Source organism: Eumetopias jubatus, unplaced genomic scaffold (genome assembly GCF_037043125.1).
Source record: "Eumetopias jubatus isolate StellerSeaLion01/CBP00866 unplaced genomic scaffold, mEumJub1_p1.0 scaffold_3, whole genome shotgun sequence".
Lineage (NCBI taxonomy): Eukaryota > Metazoa > Chordata > Mammalia > Carnivora > Otariidae > Eumetopias > Eumetopias jubatus.
This window is the reverse complement of record NW_028274809.1, coordinates 3,630,748-3,646,784: the sequence shown is the minus strand read 5'-3', so window position 1 is coordinate 3,646,784 and position 16,037 is coordinate 3,630,748. Positions and strand designations below refer to the sequence as shown.

The following is a 16,037-nucleotide window of genomic DNA, read 5'->3' as shown; positions in this document are numbered from 1 at the left end:
GCCAGGAGCCCCACGTGGAAGTGGGGAGGCGAGTTGGCCCTGCTGCCCAAGTCCAGGTTAAAGATGAGATGAGGATGTCAGCACTCTGTCGGTGGAAAGATGACGACTGGAGAGTGGATTTAGAAGTAGAGCTCATGGGGTGCCTGGGGGGCGCAATCGGTTGGGTGCCCGACTCTTGGTTTGGGCTCAGGCCGTGATCTCAGGTTGTGATCTCGGGTGGTGGGATCAATCCCTTTGTGGGACTCTGCGCTCAGCGGGGAGTCTGCTTGGGACTTTCCCTCTCCCTCTGCCCCTCCCGTTCGTGCTCTCTCTCAAATAAATACATAAATCTTAAAAAAAAAAAAAAGTATAGCTCATGCACTTGATTGGCTGAAGGTGAGATGACAGGCGAAGAAAGAGTGTGGCTTCTATAGATTTTTTTGCCTAATCAGTGGGGTGCCATGAACGAGCAGTGAGTGGGGTAGTGACAGTGCATTGGCTGTGAGAGTCAGTGGCGCTTGGGCTGTGGTTTGTGATGCCCATCAGACGTCGGAGTGTAGATACTAAGCAAACAGGAGAGTATAGGGGCCCACAAGGATGGAGATGGGCTTTGGATCAAGGGTGCACGATGGGACAAAACAAATGGACCGAGTGGGGTGATAGGGAAGGACACAGAGCCTCAAGTGTGCATCTAGGAGAGGCGAATCTAGCAAAGGAGATTGGGGATGGCCAGTGACAACCCAGGACACTGGGTGTTTTAGAGTTCGAGAGAAGAGAGAGTTTCAGGAGGGAGGGGCTGATAACCCAGGAGTGCTTCACTGGCAGAAGGTTGAGCAAGAAACTTAAGACAGGACCGCTGGACTTGGCAACTTGGCAGTCACTGGAGATTTTGACCAGGGCAGGGTCACTGGAGGGGAGGGAACAATGGCCTGACTGGAAAGGCATGAAGGGAGGTGAGAGGTGCGCAAGTGGAGACAGCTCGTGTAAACGGCGCTTTTACGCTTTTACGGAATGTTGCTTTCGAGCAGAGCAATGAGGCAGAGGCTAATAGGGTACGGCAAAGTCCAAGGAGGTCTTATCTCCGCTTTCTCCAGAAGGAGACATTTCAGCTTCTTTGCAGAATGAGGCAGAGGGAGGAGAGGATTAGTGATGCAGCAGAGTCACTGAGAGGTCGAGGGGACCAAATCCGATGCCTGCGTGGAAGGCTGGCACCATACTGCATCATGATGGAAGGCAGGATGCCTGGGCAGAAGCCCACGTGGGTATGGTTGGCAGATTAGTGGTCCCCCAGAGATGTCCACATCATCATTCCTGGAACTTGTGAGTGTGTTACCTTACATGAGTCCCGCAAAAGAGGTTTTGCAGATCTGATTGAGGATTAAGGGCCTGGAGACAGGGAGATTATCCTGGATTATCCAGGTGGGCCCAGTCTCATCATGAGGGTCCTTAAAAGTAGAAGGAAGAGGGAGGCACAAGGGTCAGAAGGAGATGTGACTATGGAAGAAGGGTGTGATAGATGCATTGTTGCTGGCTTTGAAGGTGGAGGAAGGGGGCCACCAGCCAAAGAATGTGGGTGACCTCTGAAGCAGGAAAAGGAAAGGAAATGAATTCACTCTCAAGCCTCCATGAAGGAATGTAGCTGTTCTGAAAGCTCTAGGTTCTTCTTTAGCCCAGTGAATCCTGTGTCAGACTTCTACAGAAATGCAAGATAATAATGTTACTTTAAGCCACCAAGTTTGTGGCGATTTATGGTAGCCACAGAAGACTAATACAGTGGGCCAGGGACTTGAAGTGGGAGGGAGGCTCATCTCAGGGAATGACGAAGCAATGCTACCAAAGTCAAGAGCAAGGCCTGTGAGGGAGCCTTGGGGGTTTCCGAGAGGGGAGGTGGTATGAAATAGTTGTCTGGCAGAGTGGGAAATTTGCAAAGAGCTTTTGAAGGAATGAAGGCAGGAAGCTGGTGGTCCAGGCTCCAAGAGGCGAGAGCAGCTCTCACTCACAGAGGCTGACTGTGGTCGCCACTCTGGGGACCACTTACATGTCTGGTAAAGAGGCTGCTCCTGAGGCACACCGTACAAACTGGCTGAATCAGAGGTGGGAGGAGCGCAGGACCACTGCTTTGGCTTTAGTGGCTTCTGACCTGAGGCGGGTCCTGGTCCCAGCGACACCGTTCCCCCCAGGTCAGCCTCCTGCACCTTGCATCCCGAGTCCTGGGTCCCCTTGGCCCTCTTCCAGGGTCTCTGGGAGAATGTGACAAAGTGTGGGCATGAGAGGAAGGAGTTGATGCTTCAAAACAGTCCCTGGCAGATGCCCCCCAAATGGCTTCGGGACTCATCACAGTGGCCTTTGGGTGCTGTCGGAAGCCACAGGCAACTGAGACCTGCATGGGCACCTGTGCTCCATCCGTGTCCCCATGGACACATCCTACATCAGTCTGTCTGGGGCAGCTAAAATAATCCCAGGAATAACGTTTCCATCCCTCTTGAGCCCTCCCTTATGGAGCTGCCTCTTCCACCCCGTCCCAACCTCTCCCCAGTCGCTAAAAATAAATTGCATCTGGTTAGAGCCTAGTGGCTGAGGTCTGAGACTGAACCACAGGGGGGCCAATGTGAAACACCCCTGGTGGCCAGGACCCGCCGGGAGGCTTTTGTCAAAGGGCTGCTGGGAAAGATGTTCTTGAAGCCAAGGCGCCCAACCAGAGAAGAGACCCACGTGTCAATCCTGAGTTGTCACACTGCAGCCCCAGTCTGGGCACTGGCAACTCAAGTGGCTTTGGGGTCCTGGAGTAGGAGTGACCGGGCCGGGCTCCCTGTGGCAGTGACCGCTGTCAACTGACCACCTGCTGTCTGCGGGCCCTGGCCTAGCCCAGGAGGGAACCTCCCTCCACCCCCGCTGCCCGTCCCCTCCCCCTCCTTCCAAGGTCTCTGACCTCTTGGGCAGCCCACTGTGACCTCTAGTCCAAGCTGAGTAGAGCAACAGGGCTTGCACTTCAAGCCATGAAGGGGAGGCTCTCCATGTCCCTGAACTCACTGGTACTGGGGGAAGATCCCTCTTCTGCCAGGAAAAGGGACCACCTCACACAAGTAGACTGACATCTGCATCACGCTCGTGGATCCTAAAACAGGTCTTTGAGAGAAACTTCCAAACCACATGGCTAGGGAGTAGGCATTAGTTTTGTTCCTAGAAGGTCACGAACCAGAGAATGGTTGGGGGGACGGGCTGTTCCCCTGTTGCTTTGTTACTTGGGAGACAAACCCCATGGCAATGGTATCCATCTCCAGGATGCCGTGACACAGTTCCTGGGGAGGTGGAAGCAGTGTCCACCGTGAGACGCGCCGCAGGGTGTCTCCTCTCCATCACCACTGTGCTCCTCATGCTGCTGACAAAGGGTGAGAGCTTTTAGAAACATTTGCCAGCATCAGATACAAGAAAAACGCCCCTCGAGTAGTATTTACACATTAGACACATCAATGACGCGACATCGTTCAGTCCTACTCCAGAAGGGTAGCTAACTCTCCAAGATGCTTTATTTAAGAAAACTGGAACACGTGGTGGTAACCTAACACACAGACTCAAGACGTCCAGGGAGCTTTGCTTCTCTCTGGCAGGTGGAGGAAGCACCCGCCTCTCCTGTGTCCTGACTCAAGTGGCGAGTTCAAGCTTCTGCTCAGGCCAGGGCTGTCAGGGTCTGAGGTGTCCCTCTGTCCCGTCACTAGTGCCCAGGCCCGAGAAGGACTTCGGCACCATTCTGGTCACCCCTGCCCCCAGATCCACACGGTACCTGAGAAGGCTGGGACAGTGAAACCCTGGAAAACCCTGGTTCCCTAAGATTCCTCCTGTAGCTCCTGCCCTCCACCCACGGGCGGGGGGGGGGGGGGGACGGGACTATGGGGTCCGTAAGAGATACTTCCTTAAGAAACAGGGCTAGGGGCCTGACTGGGCTGGTCATCCCAGACTGCCCGGCAACCCAGCCACTGGAGGAAGAGAGCAGGCAGCCCTGGGAGACAGCCAGGCCCCCTTGCCCCACCACATCTGGACCGCAGGGAGGAAGGAGGGAACAGAGCAAGGGAAGGCCACGCCCACCCTCGCAAACCTCGGGCTGGTGTTAGTCACCAAGGCCTCCAGACGCTCTGAGCGATGCGGGCAGCGGTCAGGCTGCCCAGGCCCACTGGCACCAAGTCTGGCCCTTCAGCAGGCGCTCGGGTCAGTTCAGCCTCGGGGGCCTCCTCCAGGTCGGAGCACAGGTCGTCCCCGGGGCCTGGGGTACTGGGCTGAGGGGACCCCAGGACCCCTCCCGTGGGCCAGCCGCTTCGCCCAGGGGCTCCCGGAGGCCCGGCCAGGGCGTCCCCCAGCAGATCCCGGAAGCTGCTGCCCTCGCGCAGAGGCATGGACTCGAGCAGGTGGTTCAGGAGTTCTGCGGCGACGGTGGCATCGATGGCCTGGCACGTGGACACGAACGTGTGCACCTCGTGCATGCACTGGATGTAGCCAGCCGCGAAGCGCTCGCTTGCTTCCGCCTGCAGCTGCTCGCGCTCTGCGCCAGGAGTGGGAGGGAGAGAGCGGCGCCCCGTCCGGTAAGCAGCCACTGCGGTGGCCCGGCCCGCCCAGCCCGCGGGGACAGGGCTCACCCACGAGACCCGGAGGTCGCCCTCGCCGCCGACAGTGCAGGGGGGCGCCGGGCGGGGAAGTCCCCAGTCCGCGGCCGGGGACAGGCTGGGCGAACGCGCCCCGCGCCCCGCCCGCGCGCCCCACCGCCACTCACCGCGCGCCCGGCCCCGCAGCGTGCCCTGCACACGCCGCACCGTCAGCTCCAGCACCTCGGCGTTCTCCAGCTTGGCCTGCACCTGCGCCGGCGGGAGCGCCGGGGGCGTGTGGGGGGGTCGGTGAGGCCGGGCGGCGCCGCGAACCCCGCTCTCCGGCCCAGCGGCCCCAGGGCGCCCGCCAGCTCGCCCGGCGACCCCGTCTCACCTCGGCGCCCGCCAGCAGCAGCCGCAGCTCCTGAAGGCTCTCGTTGATCCGCGCGCGCCTCTTCTTCTCCACCAGGGGCTTCCGGGCCTGCGGGAAGCGGGCGACTGAGCTCAGGTCCCGGGCCTCCCGCCCGCCTGCCCCCCTGAGGCCCCGGCCCGCACCTTGCGGTCCCCCCGAGTCTCCCAGCCGTCCTCATTCTCCCGGCTCGCACGGTCCCGGCCGGGCGCCGGGGGCGGAGCCATGACCCGCACCGCCCAGAGCGGGGCGAGCGCGACTAGCGCCCGCGCCCCTTGCCTTGCTCCGGTGGGGCCGCCGCAGCCCTCGCTCCTTCGCGTCTTCCGCCCGCCGCGGCCCCTCCCCTTTTATAGCAGCTTCTTTGCATCTCAATGCACGGATTGGCCGCGCGGGCCCCGAGCCGCGGGCTTCGAGGTGCGCCGCGGCCAATGGGAGCGGCGCGCATTGTCCGGCCCCGCCGCCCGGGTCGGCGGGCAGCTGGTGGGGCGTGGTCGGCGGGCGGGGCCCCCAGCCCGGCCTCCTCGCAACCCCAGCGGCTTGGGGCACCCGAGGGGGCGGTGACCCGGAGAGCGGCGGCCAGGGCTGCGTCTGTTGCTCTCCCTACCTGAGCAAGGCCCCCAGGTCTGCTGTGCGTGGGAGCAGCATTCATTCAGTCACACTTGTCCTAGTTCGTGCAAGGTGCCTCCCGGGAGGAGCGCTCCCGCGCGACTGTCGGGGTGCTGGATTCTGTAGGGCAGAGCCACAGTCAACGCCGCGGTCTCTGGACCTGGAAAGGTCTACGGGTCCGGCTTGGGATAGCTGCGGAGCCCCGGGGAGATGGGGGCCCACCGGGTGGCGGCGGTGGCAGCGGCCCTATGGCTCCGTTGAGTTTCTTGCGCATCTGTGGGTCCCGACACCGGACTCGACCCTCGACACCGCCCTCCGCCCGCGCGGGGATCCTAGTGGGGCGGGGTCCGCCGGCCAGCCGGCACCGCCCCTCCTCCTGGCGCTCCTTCTCAGGTCACCCTTCCCCCGCCCGCCGCTTCCTCCCTGGTACCACCCACCACCGCCCCTCACCAGCCGCCCATTCTCTTCTAATCATCATCGCTGTCTCCCCTGAGCTCCCCATGTCCCCCTAACCCCCTTCGCTCCCTTGTCCCCCTGTGACCTCCCTTTCCCTCCCAGCCACACACCCCCGCCCCCGCTGTACATCCCTGACCCCCCTCCCCACCCTTCACTGTTCCCCCTCCCGCCCACTCTTCCCGGTCCTCCCTGCTCCCCGCCCGTCCTTCTGTGGTCCCCACTCCTGTTCATTCGCCCTGGCCAGTCTCCTTCGTCCCCGGTCCCCCGCCCCGTCCCCCCTCGGCTCCGTTTCCCTCCCAGCCCTCCCCTCACCAGATTCGCGTAGGCCGCCGTCTGGTCCCCGTAACTTGATGCCCATGACAGTTGGCAGCTGCAGCCGCTTCGGTGGAGAAAAGCGGGGGCCGCGCCAAGAGCGACAGGTGTTGGCCGCGCCTTTGTCTAGGCCCGCTTTGTCCGGCGGCGGATGGCGGGTGAGCCTGTGTCCGCCAGACGACCGCCACCCCCACCGCAGGCCGCCCATCTGCCAGACTGGCCTCCCTGTGGGTGGGGTGAGTGGGCGGGGGGGCCGCGACCTTGGGCAGCACCCTGGGGACCGCCGCCTGTTCCCTGCTCCACTGGCTTAGGTCCACTTCACGGCGCACCCAGGTTGGAATGGGAAAATGGGCTGTGGCCGCCAGGCCTTCGCAAAGACTGAGCCTGCCACCTGGAACACTCTTCAACACTCCCCCAAATACCTATTTCCTCACTGTTTAGGTCTCAGCTTCCCTATTCCTCTTCCTCTTTCTGGTGGGAGTGCACCTGCCCCACAGTAGCACTGCACCCTTACCCAGTCCCGTACTACTCACCAGGGATTGGGATTGTCAGGGTCTGGTCCACATCCCTCCAGACAATAAGCATCCCTCTGTCAAGGTACCTACCTAGAACCTCCTATCTACCTCCAGCACAGAGCCTGGCCTCAGCAGAAGCCTGGGTGGGTAGGGAAGGTGAGGGCATGTCCCAAGCCTGGCTGGAAAGCAGCAGGGGAAGGAAACATCCAGGGACTGCAGTGCAGTGAGTGGTAGTACTAGGCCACAAATATGCCCCACCCCAGCCACCTGAGATGGATCTTACTCCCTGTGACTATTTCACTTTGGGGTCCCCACTAGAAGGACCTTTACAAACAGGGTGAGTTTGGTAAGAGGTTTGACGTTTCCCAAAGTCACCTCACTGACGTCTATCTATAGCTACCTGAGAGTTTCTTCTGTCGATTTTCACCTCTCATCACTCAGCCCCTTGTTTGCTTCTCTGTGAGCAGGCTTCTAAGACCTTCCCAGCCTAGCACTGATCATCCAGGTAGAAACCTACCCCTTTACTTCAGTCATCCCCTGCTGTTTTCAGTCCCCCCTGCATGCCAGAAAGCTCAGGTCTCTCCCTTCCCCTCACCTGGCTGCTCAGAGACCCAAATGCCCTTCTCCCCTTACCCCTAGTGGTGGGGCTGACAGGGGAGGGGGCTCAGTGTGGACCCCATGAGAGCCCATAACTGGTCTGTGACTTTACTCTTCTTCACCACTTAGACATCACTCCGGGGAAGGAGACCCCTAAGTAAGTACAATTAAGTTTCCACTACTTTGAGAATCTGAAATATGGAAAAAGAAACTCAGTGGTATTTCTTGTAGTCTGATGCATATGCCTCCCTTTACCCATTGTATTATTTGAACAAAGCCAAACAAGTATTTTAGAATGCTCTCCACGAAAGGCAGTTCCTGTTGGAACATGATGGTCAGTGCCCCAGGGGAGGCCTCTAGGAAAAGATCAATAGAACACTTGGTTGGATGGGGCATGGGTATAGGGAGGAAGGCATGGTAGAGGTGGATAGTGCAAGCAAAAAATGAGAGGCAACTAGGAACTCCAGGAAAAACAAAAAACTCCCCCCAAAGAGAAATGTAATCTCAGCACATTGACTGACCTAGGAGCTAACAGTTCCTTCACAGTCAAAACAATGTAACACTGTTCATGAGGTTTCAACATTTAGAATCAATCTATAGAGAAGGGAAGGAGGACTTATTATGGTTATGGAATATGATATAAAGTTGACTTCGTAAAAACAAAAGGATAGGTAACAGTTGTCAGGAGAAGGGAGGAGGCTGAAGGGAGGGAGAGGGACCTTAAGAGTCTCATCTTACATGGGAAAGTGGGGTTTGAGGAATGTTGTCCATAGAGTTGAAGGAAGGAGAGATTAAGTGCTGGGATAAGCCTCGTTGTGACCAAGTACCCCGAGGTAAAAAAGCACGAGGATAGAGCAGGATATTAGGAATCGATAAGATCTTTGGATGGACCAGAAGTTGCCCAAGGCCCCATCTTTGAAGTTCGCCTCAATTTCCCTTAGTGCATCCGTTGGCTGGCTGGCTTGGCCTTTTCCTCCCAGAAGCCTGGTTGTTCCATCTCAGGGCCACCAAGCCCCCTCTCCCTCCTTTGCACAACCTCCCCTAGTGGACCCATTTCCTGCCATTTGTCTCTTGGACTGATCCTACCTTCAAAGGTTGCTTGAGCACAGACTTCCTGAGCATTTGGGCCCTTTGATCCCCCCAGATCCAGGAACAGAGGCCCGCAGAGGCTGGGCAGGTCTGTGGTGGCCACAGGGGGACCAGTTAGCGGCAGGGGTGGCAGGCCATAAATCCCCAGGGAACAAAGGCAGCAGCCAGCCTATGGATGTTCAGGGCCCTCGTAGGCAATCAGCCCAGAAAGCTTGGAGAAGCTCCTTTTGGTCTGGAAATAAAGTGGGGGGGGGTGCCTTTGGGGTTATATGGTAAATAAAAACAGAATTAAGAGTCCCCAGTGGCATTCAGTTTGGTGAAACAGCCATATCTGGCCATTTAAGGCCAGTTTGCAGAGGCTTCTATACTCACTGGGAGAACTTTTTCTTTGTCTCCCCACCCACACCCCGTCTCCCCATCACCACTAGGTCAGGAGGCAGGGGGTCAAGCCCCTGCTTGACCTCAGGGAGCTTCTGGGAGGCTGGGCACTGGATCCAGGATCCATTCATCTCTTTGCTCCGTTCCCCATGGTGCTGGCATGAAAAGTGGGAGGGGGCTGGAAGCAGGACTCCCCTGTTTGGACCAGCCCCGCAAGGCTTCATCAATGTGGCAAGAACTGGGAGTGTGGAGCGGGGGGGATGGTGCGGAGCCGCCTCTGCGGTCTCCGATGGGGACATGAGGCCTTTCTGGCTGCCATCCTCCTGACCTCTGCCTTCAGCCCCGTGACCAGCACGCTGCCAGCTAGCCCAGGAGGCACAGACAACCTTGGGCAGGGCACAAAGGGAACAGAGTAGGTGCCTGGGGCCACCTCAGAGTGGACGGGAGCTGGGAGCTGAGTCAGGCAGCCCCACCCCTGCATCTGCAAGTGAAATGCCCGTGGGAGCGCTGGATCACAGGATTAGTTTACATTTTGTGACTTTCACATCCTAAGACTTCACTGGGCAGCTCTGGCAGCGTGTGGTGAGGGGGCACGGAAGAGAGATGCCCACGCGCCCGCGCAGGGAGGGGCTCACTGTGCAATGGAAGAGATGAGGGAGCCCTTGGTGACAGACGTGTCCCTCACACAGCATTTCTGGAGTTCTTTTTTCTTTTCTTTTCTTTTTTTTTATCTTTTGGTAATCTTTGATCTCTCTTATTCTTGCTCTGTGCTACATTAAAAATACATACAATTAACAACAAAAATATACTTGCTTTATTTACCAATTTTCTAAAAAGCAAAAACAGTCATAAAAAGACACAAGCAGTAAACAAACATATTGCACTGGGTGAAGAAAGTTTGGTTTGTGCATGAACAAACCACTTGTCCGGCAAGGCTTACCAAGTCATTACACAGACTCTGAGAGCTTATTTACATGTCTTTTTAGGAATAGATTAAAAAGAAGGCTCAGTTTAAAATCGAGAAAAAAAGGTTTTATAACCCCTGTGTAAGCACACATACTAAAGAAAACACGTCTCGATGCGTGGCACCGTGTAAACAATTTCACAAAATGCTCCTACTGTCAACTTCTGAGCACGGGTTAAAGCTATGCACTTAACAATCAATGAGCACAAATCATGTAAATAAAATAATGCTGATGGTAAACATTCATAACACTGGAAAACGTTTTGACAGTTGTATGTTCAGGTAACATACATGTGACCTTGACTAGCATCTAATCCCTTAATGATCGGACTTCAGAGGGAGGAGGCAGGTTCGGAGGCATCTATTCTCCACACAGACGCAGAGGTTATCACCTCATTTTGGGCATCTGAAGGTGCTGTTTCTTTACACATAGTTAAAAAAAAAACCCCACCAGTATTCTTATACTTGAGCTTATGAGAAATCGGATTACTATCCAAACGTAAGACGGAAAACCAAGCCATTCCAAGGAGGCTCCATTTACTCTAGCAGCCGCTTCTCTCTCAGAGGACAGGGGGAAGCCCGCTTTCTTTTCGGTTTCTGCAAACTCGACCCGATTTTAAGTCAATTGTTTCACCTGTGGTAACTTTTCCATTCACTCCAGGGACCAATATAGCTTTTCCCCAATCTTTAGGATACATGATGCAACGTGAGGTTTTCTAAGGAGATGGGCAGACTGGCCTCACTCTTCCCCAGGGGTCCCAGTGATGCTAGGACCGTCACTGCAAAGACTGGAAACTGCCCCAAGTGAGGTCAGGCTCATGAAAAGAACGAGGGCTGGCGTCCCAGCCCAGGGTGCGGGGAGAGGTGAGCTCACGGCACCCAGGAAAACACAGACGGGGTCACCAGCTCACAGTGTCAGAGCTCATGTCCGGGAGGCTCCAACTGAAGGACAAACACCAACAGGTCCCAGATGTGGCGGTCAGAGCCTGGTCTGCAAAGGGAAGTCACCACAGAGACAGTCAACACCGTATTTTGTCTACATATGGGTCATGGTCTGAAAAGGATACAAGAATGATGTAGAAATATGCAGAAGGTTCTGGGTGTGTGCTAGTCTGATGGAGTTGGCCACACAAACCACGGGGGCCTCTTGTGTCCAGAGTGAGCATCTCTCCTTTGTTCGCCCCAAACACAAGCTACATCAGATTGAAACGTTTACCACTGTAGTAGCCGAAGCAGAAGGTGCTGGTTTGCTGAGTACGCTTCACGCCGATCCACGTGAAACACTTTGACAGAAAATTAGGAGAGGCTGTGATCTCCATTTGATGTTTCAAAAACTAGTTGGACTAAATGATGACTTAGATGAAGAGCAGCCCCCAGAGCACAGGATCTGATCTGATCCAAACACACCCAGGGCAGCTCCGGAAGGACCGGGGGCATCCCGGCTGTTTGCCACAGCCTGGAAGATGCCTCTGGACACCCCCGGGGGCCAGTGAGAAGCCTCCTCAAGTCCACGGACCTCCGAGAGCCCTAGGGAAACCTCCCTGCTGCGTGCACAGGGGATTCAGTCTTTCTCAAGTTAAATAATCATGAAATCTGTCCCAAACTCTGTATTTACGTTTTAAATAGAAATGTCTATCTCCTCCTAATCCCTTCCCACCCTCAACCATTTTAAATCATTCCTTCAGAAAATTATGCGTTTTTTTCCTAAAACAAAAAAAAAAGCAACATAAGTTTATCTGTCCATTTCATTACAAACAGATGTGAAAATCTTTCATCGCTTCTGAGCACCATCTAATGTAGATCACGGGCTGTCGGGTGCAGGGAGGAGAGTTAGGTCCGTTCTTCAAATCTGTGACTCAAGGGGGCTCCATTTTCCTCCTCTTTGGCGTCTGTGGCTTCACTGAGACCCAGGGTTGGAGCATCTTCCTCATACGGTACACAGATGTCGTCTTGTCCCTTGTTCTCACAGTAAACACATTCCTTAAAGGGAAAAGTGTAAAGTCAGTAACAAAAATGACATCTTCATTACCAAAAAGTGGTTCTACCTGTGGGGGGTGCAGGTGACCTGGGGTCAGCCCTGTGAGGCTGCTGGAGAGCGGGGGGCTGGGAAGGCTCTGAGGGGCCGCTGGGACCTCGCCTGCTCTTGACGGAGGTCAGTGCTGCCCCCCAGGCGCCCCAGTTCCCCAAGGCCAGGGGAGCATCCGGGCCCTTATCTGAGAGGCAGCTCTACATGGTGAGGGGACGGCAGAGCCAGCAGGCTCGGGGTCTGTCCCAGCTCCTCCCTTCTTGCCTGTGGGGCCGCAGTCAAGGCCCAGTTTAACTGCCTTCTCCAACCTCAGTTTTCTAATCCAGAAAATGGAGCATCAAGAATGTACTGTCTCATTCCCTATCTGTTAAGCACCTATAATGCTCCAGGCAGGTCCTAAGCGCTGGGATTCACCAGTGAACAAAGACGAAAATCCCTGCCCTGGTAAGGGGAGGGGAGACCCTGGTAAGGGAGGGACAATAGTGTCCCCGGCGTATTCAAGATGAAAGCCTAGGTGGACATGGGACACGGCACACGGACGAGGCCTGCAGTCTTACTCTGGACCTTTAGAACAGGCCAGAGAAAGTTCCTGATGGAAGAGGGTTCTGTGACACCCTCCCCTCACAGGGTGGACCCTCACTCCCCTTCCCTGCGGCGTGGGCTGAACTTAGCGATCACCTCCCACACCAAGAGGAGGTGAAGATGTGCTGGAGGGCAGTATGGGACCCCCGAGGCTGGGTCCTAAGAGGCACTGTGGCTCCCTCCTGTCCTCTCTGTGGAGCAGGCTGCCATGCCACGAGGACACCAGGCAGCCCTGCGGAAAGAGGCCCATGTGGGGCACGTGAGGGAGCCTCCTGGGAAGTGTGTCTTCCAGCCTGCAGATGATCACACACGCCCCGGCCAACATCTTGCCTTCACCTTCAGGACAGACCCTGAGCCAGAACTGCCCGACCAAGCTGCTCTTAAATTCCCAGACCAAAGAAACACTGGGAGATCGTAAGTGTTCACTGCTTTAGGCCACTAAGGTTTGGGGCTTTTTGCTATGAGGCAACAGACAATTCTGTGGCACGTGACGAGAACCCCTGAAGGAAGCCAGGAGGAGCTGCATGACTGAGCGAAGGGCTTCCAAGCCGAGGGGAGGGCAGGTGCAAAGGCCGGACGGCAGGGGCCTGCCCGCTGCGTTCAGGGACAGGCGGGAGGCCCGCGTGGCTGCAGAGAGCGAGGGAAGATAAACAGCAGATGGGGAGGCGTGTCAGATTTTTATGGCTTTGCAGCACTTTACTCCGACTGGGCGGGGGCTCGGCTGGCGGGGGACACGACTGTAGGGACAGGGGGAGGGACCTGCGGGGGGGGGGGCCCGCAAATATCCCCTGAAGGAGCATGGCAGCTTGGGGCAGCCAGTGGTGCTGGAGGGCTCGGGGGTCTTGTCCCAAAGGCGGGGGACAGACATGGCGGTGCGTTCGGCGGCTGAAGGACACGGGCACCCTGAAGCCAGCGGCTGCCAGGGTGTGGGGCTGGGCACAGACACGTCCCGGCAAGTCCCGAGCGGAGAAGGCGCAGCTGCTGGCCCCCGAGGCCGCTGGGCATGGTGTTGCCACCATTACGTCCACGTGGACACAGAGGGTCCACGATAGGACAGCTGCTTCCTGTTCTGTTTGCTTTTTCAATTGGAAACGGAATTGAAACAAAGAAACAGCATTCAAATTTCCGTCTGCAATTGAGATGGAATATTCAGAAGACCTTTTTGGGGACAAGGTTGCAAAGTTCTTTAAAGTAGGCTCAATAGCATCCCCACATCGTTCGTCTTCATGACCAAACTGTTTTTAGCTGGAGAATTTTGAGGCCTACAGGACAGCGGCAAGGGCAATAGGCAGTGGTCCGAGCACAGCGCAAACAAGGGCGCCGAGCTCACCGCGAGGTCCAGGGCGGCGGGCAGGCGGCAGGCCTGCAGCCACGGGTGTGCCTCCTGCAGTTCCCGCCTCTGGCGCGCCGTGAAGCGGGGCTGGGAGCTCTGCAGCGCTCTCAGCTTCTCCTGGTCTTCCTTCAACACTGTTTCCAGAGCCCTTCACAGAACAGAAAGAGGTAAGCGTCACGGTGTCTTAAGGGGGTTCTGCGGATTTTAAAAAAATACACTCTTTTTCTAGCAACTCTTTCAGGATTAATTTCAGGTGATTTTGTTTAATGCAAGTTTCCTTTTTCTTTAAAATAAATTACCCTACTTAAGGCACCTTAATCTCCCTACCCAATAAACTGTAGTTTTTCTATTAAAACGATAATCCAAGTCACGATCTTGGTTTCATTTTCAATCAGGGGAGCTGGGTACCCACGCTTGGTTCCGCACAGGCTGGTTAACTCCATCAAGGCAGTAGATGGAATAACCGTCCCTGGCCTCCTGCAAACACTGGGCTGGCTTGAAGCTGCTCTGGAGATGGAGCCCCAGGACCCCCCCCACCGCCAGGCCTGGGCCTCAGGGTTCATCCCTCCTTCTTTCCCCGGCTCCCCCACCGTGGGGGCTTTGAGCAGCAGGGACCGTGGCGGTCACTGGAACGGCGTGACACGGAGCCACAGCGGCGGAGGCACAGACCCCGTGGCCACACCACAGAGCAGCTGGTGGCCGGGGCTGCTCACCTCCCTTGGCCTTTGGCTTCTGCATCTCTAGGACAGACACGCCCTATTTCGCCCACAGGGTGAACAGGCAACCAAGCCAAAGGGAAACACTGGCACAAACGCTTCATGAGCACGGAGCGCAGCGTCCCGGGGGGCTGGCAGGGAGCCCGTCCTCCTCACAGCCTGCAGCAGGTCACTCTGCAGGGCTCCGGGGCACACCGTCCACACAGCAGGGCTCCGCGGGACCACAGAGCCGTCCAGAGTGACCGCTTCTCCGTCCGCTGTGCTCCACTCAATCTGAGATGAGGCTCTCAGAGGGAAGTCCCCCTGACTGGGCGGCCTTGCTGCTCAGGGAGCCCCACGTCCCTAGGAGAAGGTGGGTGGTTACCGGGAAGGCATCTGGTAGGTCATCATGACGCTGTCATCTGTGTCGGCCATCAGTAGCCAGACGGGCTCCTGGAGGACATACTTGATGAAGTGCTCACTTTCCTCCATGTCCACCTTCGCTTTTGCTTTGTGGTTATTCTCCGAAGAGTCAATGCTTCCGAAATATTTGCTGGTATGACTTGTGTCACTGCTGCCTTTAAAAAACACAACACGTGGCAAGTGAAAACCTTTCACATGAAATTAAACCTTGTGTAACGGCAGTTTTAGGGAGCTGAACAGTTTTACTTGGTCACGAGTGCCTAGATTGGCGGATTTTCCCTTCTCTTTCCAGGTCTCAAATTATCTGGATAATTCCAGCGAGCACCATGGAGATGATTCTCTCCCGGGTCAGCCCTGAGAAGTCCAGCTGGGGCTGCATCTTAGAAATCCTGCTCCTTTGGGACGCCCAGGGGGGCTCCGTCAGTTAAGCATCCGACTCTTGATTTTGGCTCAGGTCATGACCTCAGGGTCGTGGGATCGAGCCCCGCATCAGGCTCTGCGTGCTGGGCACGGAGCCTCCTTAAGATTCTCTCTCCCTCTCCCTCTGCCCCACCTCTGTCTCCCCAGTAGAAATCATGCTCCCTGCTCCTTGACTAGGCCAGGCCACAGAGAAGCTGGTTTTGTAAGCGGGAGGCAGCTGGCCTGGCACACTCTGCCGTGAGCCTCCCATGGGGAGGGAGCCCAGAGAACAGGTGAAGGCAGGGCTCTCAGTCGGCCGTCCCGGATCACACCCGAGGGATCCTCCCTGGTGAAGCGTGCCGTCCACGCCCTAGGTTCACATGAGGGAGCTACCTCAGCAAGGGGGACACTACTGGCCCTCCTTGCAGGCCCAGAGAGCCCAAGGGATGGTCCAAGATGGTCCCAAAGGGCCGGCGGGGTGGAGACCCACGATGACAGCAATGTCCGTAGCAAACGGGTGGAGGGAATGCGGACCGGCAGGGCGGGCGCAGGAGGAAGAAGCCCTCACCAGCCGGTCCCCACTGCAGCAGGCTCTGGGGAGCCACTTGGAGCACCAGCTGGACGCCCGTGGAGACCTGGTCTGTACCAGATACTGGGCCCTGAGCACACACAGGCCTGTGGCCTGGGGTGCAGGGAAACC

The 16,037-nt window shown here is 56.8% G+C and overlaps 2 protein-coding genes across 4 annotated transcripts in view; both read right to left on the bottom strand.

Annotated features, from left to right (window-relative positions):
• Positions 1–3,488: 3,488 nt before the first annotated feature.
• On the bottom strand, positions 3,489–6,713 carry HES6 (hes family bHLH transcription factor 6). 3 transcript variants are annotated; one of them, XM_028105037.2, is made up of 5 exons: positions 6,337–6,713; positions 5,567–5,688; positions 4,948–5,034; positions 4,742–4,823; positions 3,489–4,513 (listed from the first exon to the last, which is right to left on the bottom strand). In XM_028105037.2, exons 2-5 carry the CDS (start codon positions 5,609–5,611, stop codon positions 4,089–4,091), a joined length of 639 nt encoding a protein of 212 aa, XP_027960838.1. In that variant the 5' UTR covers positions 5,612–5,688; positions 6,337–6,713; the 3' UTR covers positions 3,489–4,088. The 3 variants fall into 3 exon arrangements, with proteins under 3 accessions (XP_027960838.1, XP_027960837.1, XP_027960839.1); XM_028105036.2 differs by lacking the exons at positions 5,567–5,688; positions 6,337–6,713 and adding an exon at positions 5,109–5,277; XM_028105038.2 differs by lacking the exons at positions 5,567–5,688; positions 6,337–6,713 and adding an exon at positions 5,109–5,277 and having other exon boundaries at positions 4,297–4,513; positions 4,782–4,823.
• A 3,067-nt stretch (positions 6,714–9,780) lies between these two features.
• Positions 9,781–16,037, bottom strand: part of PER2 (period circadian regulator 2) — a 30,035-nt gene continuing 23,778 nt past the window's right edge. The window contains exons 20-22 of the mRNA XM_088021945.1: positions 14,901–15,093; positions 13,818–13,968; positions 9,781–11,859 (exon numbers count right to left, since the gene is read on the bottom strand). Coding sequence (XP_087878071.1) covers positions 11,710–11,859; positions 13,818–13,968; positions 14,901–15,093 — 494 coding nt within the window. The 3' untranslated portion in view covers positions 9,781–11,709. The remainder of the gene's footprint in view (positions 11,860–13,817; positions 13,969–14,900; positions 15,094–16,037) is intronic.

Coding starts and splice junctions, on each gene's coding strand:
- HES6 (XM_028105036.2), bottom strand. CDS start 5,189: ATGGCTCCGCCCCCGGCGCCCGGCCGGGACCGTGCGAGCCGGGAGAAT. Junction 4,824..4,947: donor TGCTGCTGGCGGGCGCCGAG/GTGAGACGGGGT, acceptor CCGCCGGCGCAG/GTGCAGGCCAAGCTGGAGAA. Junction 4,514..4,741: donor GCTGCGGGGCCGGGCGCGCG/GTGAGTGGCGGT, acceptor CTCCTGGCGCAG/AGCGCGAGCAGCTGCAGGCG.